The sequence below is a fragment of the Balaenoptera acutorostrata genome, chromosome 3 (genome assembly GCF_949987535.1).
Source record: "Balaenoptera acutorostrata chromosome 3, mBalAcu1.1, whole genome shotgun sequence".
Lineage (NCBI taxonomy): Eukaryota > Metazoa > Chordata > Mammalia > Artiodactyla > Balaenopteridae > Balaenoptera > Balaenoptera acutorostrata.
The window spans coordinates 159558570-159564569 of record NC_080066.1 but is presented as its reverse complement, the minus strand read 5'-3'; the positions used below and the strand labels follow the sequence as shown (position 1 = coordinate 159564569).

General features: G+C 38.5%; 1 protein-coding gene across 2 annotated transcripts in view; it reads left to right on the top strand.

Moving 5' to 3' along the window:
- Positions 1-751: 751 nt before the first annotated feature.
- SEL1L (SEL1L adaptor subunit of ERAD E3 ubiquitin ligase) overlaps positions 752-6000 on the top strand; it is a 56912-nt gene continuing 51663 nt past the window's right edge. For both annotated transcript variants that reach the window (XM_007188710.2, XM_057543019.1), the window contains exon 1: positions 752-933. In XM_007188710.2, coding sequence (XP_007188772.2) covers positions 864-933 — 70 coding nt within the window. In that variant the 5' untranslated portion in view covers positions 752-863. The remainder of the gene's footprint in view (positions 934-6000) is intronic.

The window sequence follows — 6000 nt, the reverse complement described above, 5'->3', positions numbered from 1 at the left end:
GGATGTCGTAAAAACGAATACTAGCATTGACATAGTCTGTACTGGGTGGGGTTTATTTCCTCTTGTTTTGTAGGGGAAAGGGGGACCAGTAGTGAGTTCCATCCTGGTTTCCGTATATATGGTACTGTTTCGTTTACGTTAACAAAAAATACTTCGAATTCAGTCTAGCTGTTGTATTTTTCCTCAGTGCTGATACCACTATGTCCAATTCAAATTTTCTAAATAAAACGAAGAGGAAGAGCTTAACATATTACAAACTCTTAACCTTATAATGTGTGTTTCTTGATATTTATTTGGCCCAAAAAAATAAAAATAAACCTGTGAGTTCACGGCCTGGAGTTAGTGTCTAGCCCAGGTGTTAGCTAAGTTCTCTTAACTTTTACAACCACCTGCACTTTTAAATATTGCCCCACGATGGACTACGTTTCCCAAGAGCACACACAGAGAGAGGCCCTTGAACTGCGTTGTGGGAATTGTAGTCCTGGGTGACTTTTCGTCCAACCGTGGACTCATACTCTGATTCCGGGATGATTAAACCCAGGAGCTACCAATTACCTGGGGCCATGTCGGTGAGGCCGTGGTCCAACTGGGAAAGCCGGTGTGAGAATCTCGCGTAATGATTGGCCAATTCTTGACCCCAGGGGCGGGGCAATAAGGTGGGCGGGAAGGCCGCGGCGATTGGGCGAGGAGCGTACGACGGCGGGCGGGGATTGGCTGCACGCTAGGGCAGGGAGGCCTGGGAAGGGGCGGAGGAAGGAAACCAGAGCAGGAAGAGCAGCGGCGAGGCGGCGGCGGCGGCTGAGTTGGTGGTGGCAGAGGCGGAAGCGACAGCTCCAGCGGGTGGTAGCGGCCCTGAGAGCAGGATGCGGGTCTGGGTTGGGCTGACGCTACTGCTCTGTGCGGCGCTGCTGGGCTCGGCCTCTGCGTCCTCGGGTCAGTATCCGCCCCCTCGGACTGGAGGCCAGGAGCCACCGCCCCCCCCGGCCTCCATCCCGGGGCAGGGCCGTGGGGGCTCCAGCTCACACCTCGCAGTAGCCTGTCCCTCGCTGTCATTTCTTGGGCTTCGGTTGGCCTGGGTCAGAGCGGATGTTTAGGGGAGCTTGAGAGGGGAGGAAAAGAAGGGGCGGTCCCCCTGCTCACACCTCTCCTCACTTCACAAACTTTACACGACTCCTCCCGAATGAGCAGTGACTCCATGGGAATGAATCCTGACAGCTGGCTTAGACCCACAGTGACACAGGAGCCCTTCCGGAGCCTCCACGACTGTCATGTAGATTATGTGCTGCATCGGTTTTGAAACTTTGGCTTTGGGATTTGTAAGTTAAGTAATTGGCACACCTGGGGTTGTCTGGGCAGAGCCAGGTGCATCAAAACCAGGATGTTGACAGTGGTTTGGTGGGTTTGCTTAGCACCTGAGATTGCCCTGTCTCTTTGTTTAAAAAATGAAGACTTTTGATGTAAATGTGCCTACTCCGCACCCGTTTTAAAGAAATATTCTTAAGAAAGTGTTTTTTACTGTGTCACAGTGTTTCTGAGCTGCCCCATGTTTGCTGACAGTAATTTTATGATTTTTGAAAAAAAAATCTTGGTTCTTATAAATGTAAAATGAATAGCATCTAGATTTAACTTTTGACATAGATAGAGAAATTCATATGCTTTTGACTTGATTTTCCAGTTAGCTGATTTATACCCTGGCTCTGAAAATTATCATTTCTCTTTTTTAATAGTTTAATCTACCTACATCTGAAAATGTCTATTTTGAGAGTGTTGGTTAAGAAGCATTTAGTGTTTCTGAGTATTGGTAAAAAAACAATCAGTACAATAAAGCTTTTGGATTTTAATCAGTTTCAGTTAACAAAACAGCAGTTCTGTGGCTTTAAATTTTTTTTGGAACAAGGCAGGGTATAAATGTCAACTCTTTTTTTTTTCCCCCAACAGAAAATTTCCCAGATGGTTATCTGAATCCTCAAATTATCCGTCCTAGTTGTAAGTCAATGCTGTAGCGTCATTCTGCTTCTAAAATAAGAGGTCTAAACCTAAAATTCTATCCATAGTGTGGTTTAAGATACCATTTCAAAAGTAACAAGCATATGCCAGTTACTTTACTGCCAACATCATGCTCTGAGGTCCGCCCCCCGCCTTCTAGTGTTGATTTGTGTTCATGACCAAATCTTTAAAACTCTGTGTAACTCCTGAAGTCACTGCTAGCAGTTATTTGATCAAAGGAAGTATGAAATCAGTACTGTAGAGTACCTGATGGACCATGAACCACCTGCATCAGAATTCCTCTTAAGGGTTTGTTAAAAACGCAGTTTTGGGTCTGGAACAGGTTGGGGTATCTGTAGTTTAAAAAGCTCCACAAGTGATTCTTCACACTAAAGTGTAAGAACTAGTAGTTAGAGAATATGGTGCATATCCCTCTGAATTCAATTTGCAGAATTTAAAGAAAATTAAAGCATGTAAACATTTTCCTGCATCTTCCTTTGACTAGATTTCACATATCTAAAGCATCATGTCAGTGGAGATGATGCCTGAAGAAGTTTTTTAATCAACAGTTGGGATTCTCCATATATTGTAATAGAAGACTGTTAATACTGAAGTGTTAAATCTTTGGGTTGTGTTGATGTACGCAAAGGACTATGTTCATAAAACGTCTGTTCTGATTTCCATCATAGTTAAACTGCCAAAACATTTCTCTGGTAGAGGCAAAAATCTTACTCAGCCAGAACTAAAACTATATAGATGTGCATGCTGACCAGTAGTAAAGGCACTACTGTTCTCACATGAAGTGCAAATATCATAAAACGCTTAAGTGAGATAAAGTTTTATAAGTTGAGTACATGGATTTTCAGTTGACTTTTTTATTCATTAAATTGCTTATTTATACAGAATATCAGCCTCATTTTTATTTTAAAGATTTGCTCCTATTTAAAAATCAAGTTTGGGGTCATAATTTTGTGTTGACATAATGTTTGAGTGTTGGTGGTTACCCAGAGCAAGTTGCATTTATTGCCAGGTAGAATTTGATCAGCCAACAAAGGGAATCTTGATCCTACCATTGTTACTAGATGTTATCTAATATCTTGTCTTAAAGGCATGTAAAAGTATAATACTTTTATTAGAAATGTTTTCTTTTCCTTGTGAATAAATAAATTTAAAGGAGGAGATTTAAAAGATACTACTCTCATTTTCTCAAGATAATAATGAAAAATGCTTTAACTTTTCTCACATGCTTTCTTGTTTTTGACAGGAAGTGGCTTACTGGTTAAAATGGTTTACTTTTTTTCTTTATGCCAAATAATATTACAGGGTCTTGTAAATTAGGTCCATTGCTAGGTATTTCAGGTAACAGTTATATTAATTAACACCGTGTATTTAAAGAGTAGATTTCAGATTGCAGAATATGTTTCATTTCACTCTTATTTTGTTCCTTAAAACTTCGTTGAGAGTCAACAAGGCAGATGATGTTATTCCCTTTTGACACTTGAGGAAGAGGAGGCTGAGCAAACGTGCTATATTGAACCATGTGTGTAATGTTAACATGGAGTGAAGCCAGGTTTTGAGCCTAGCTCTCCAGGCCTTGGATTTGGAGTAACTGGGAATCAGCAGTATCCTAGGATCTGCACAGATTCAATGGCAAAGCCAAAGACAGGATATCTGGTCTCTTTTCACTAAACTTGTGAGACTTTCTGTGTTTGAAGATATATCAGTCTGTTTAATTTACCTGACAAGTTGCAAAATGATTTTGTAATGACCACTTTTCCCTGAAAGAATATCCCCAGTATTTTGCAGTTTTGTTAGCTGATATAATAAAAATGAAAATTGGTCTTTTTCAAAGGAAGGAGTATGATTACCAAAGTAATGTAAACCATGGTATTTTGGATATGATACTCTTGAGAGAAATCCGTAACTCTTCATTGAATCCTTTTGCATTTTTCTTGTTGCTTGGTGTATGTGTTCTGATAAAAGCATTACTGTATTCTTTTTATTTATGTGTAACTTCAGTATTTTTAATCCTTACCTGACTGCCTATCAGAAGTCTCTAGGTTATAAGAAACTTCTTTAAAGTGTTATGTGAATGGACATATTAGTTTGAAAGAGAAAATACCTTTGCTTTAAGATTACCATCTGGAGTAGGCTTTCCCAGTTTAGTAAATGAGAAGGAAAGCTCGTATTTACCAGTAACCTGAGTATATATTCCCAGTTTGTGGAGAGAGAAAAGAAAGAGAAGCATGATGCAATTCATACGAAATAACCCCGATGTCACAAGTTCCCATGTCTCTGGGAGTTCGGAAACACATTTTGCTACTCTAATGCCTAACAGCTTGTAGTGTCTCAAATGTACATGTCTTAAAATTTATTTATAGGCATCTATATTATTTACTTATTAGCTGCATATGTGAACTATTGTGACAGTGTACTCAATTGAGTGACTAGTGATTTGAGTTCCAGCTAATCTAAAGTTTCAGTGTTTTGGGATATACCCTATACACTTCACATTTAATGTCTGCTCTTGATTTATTAACTAGCTAATGTTTATGACTAATTAAATACATTCACACATACCACTTCGTTATTAGAGATGAATTTTTTTTTCTTTATCCAAAGATCTGCTGAGAATGGACTTTGAACCATATGTTAGAACTTGGGCTTTGGGTAATACTTGTGAAGAAGTGAGCATGAAGGATGATTGTTCATTAATTGACATCACTACCTAAATGTTATAGGCACTGTGGGACTAATACATGCTATACCCTTCTCCTCCCCACCCACCAGAAATAAAATATTTGGAAGGTAATCTAAAAGTAGTGAATATGAAAATAGCTATAATTTAAGTGTCCTTTGAATTTACAGCACTTTATATATGGCACAACCTCACCAGTAGACTGATTTTTCTCAAATATTCAAAAGAAACAAATACTGTGAAATAGAGTTGGGTATTTGGTACATAATGAGTTGGTTATACTTCTTAAAGTTGGCTCAGTACTTTGGTAACACAAACTCCAAAACATGTTTTTGTTGTACTTTGGAGAGTTACAAGTTACTAATCATATTTAGGATATAACCATATGAAGTAAAGATAAATGGCAACCATCACACCAAATTTTCTAGTAAAAAATCACATGGTCTTTATAGCATTTTGTCTACTGGTTAATTTCTCACATAATTTTACGGAGCTGGCAATACTGAAGCTCACACCTGGATAAAATCAGGTAATTTTAATAGTAAGAAGGAAACTTAGAGATCATCTGACAGTTTTTTTAACTGGCTGGGAATACAAAGATCACATATTTGTGAATGGCCGTTGGGTTGTTGAATGTGTTTATATAAGATCAGGAAAAAGAATAGCAAGCAACCAGAATAGAAGTAGCAGAGAAATGCAGAAAGAATAATAGAAGGAAACTTAATGTAATTGGACAAAACCAAAGCAGCCAATATGAATTTGGAAGAAAGATGTAAATAGTGGCTGGATTTTTTGTTTATTTGATACAAGCTATTCATTTCTTAATAAATAGATCTCATGTGAGTAAATACATGATAGTGTGATGCTACTTTTTATGCATATCGGGTTATGTCTTCAGTAAAGTCGAACACAAATTCTAACTATCTTTGGCAACTATGCTGTCAGATAATAATAATTCTTAATGCCCATCTTTAGTAGTCTTAGTGAACAATAAAGTGCTAGTTATCACAAAAATAAGCTAGAGTAACTCCAGATTCTGAGCTGAGGAGAAGAATGGGTGGAATCCCAAACCACAAAATCAGGGCTCTATTTTTATAAATTTAGCAACTCATTCTCAGTAGTGGACTAACTATATACAAAAGAACTGGATGGCATCTGAAGAAATGTCTGGTTTTGGTGTTGGTGGTCTTGGTCTTCCTACTTGTGTACCAGATGAAGCTAATGTCTTTCCTGAATAAAGAGGAAAAAAATACCATCCCCAACGCCCTTTTTTCCTTTCACTTAATCTTTTCTGAACAGTTGTTGAGTACAACCAA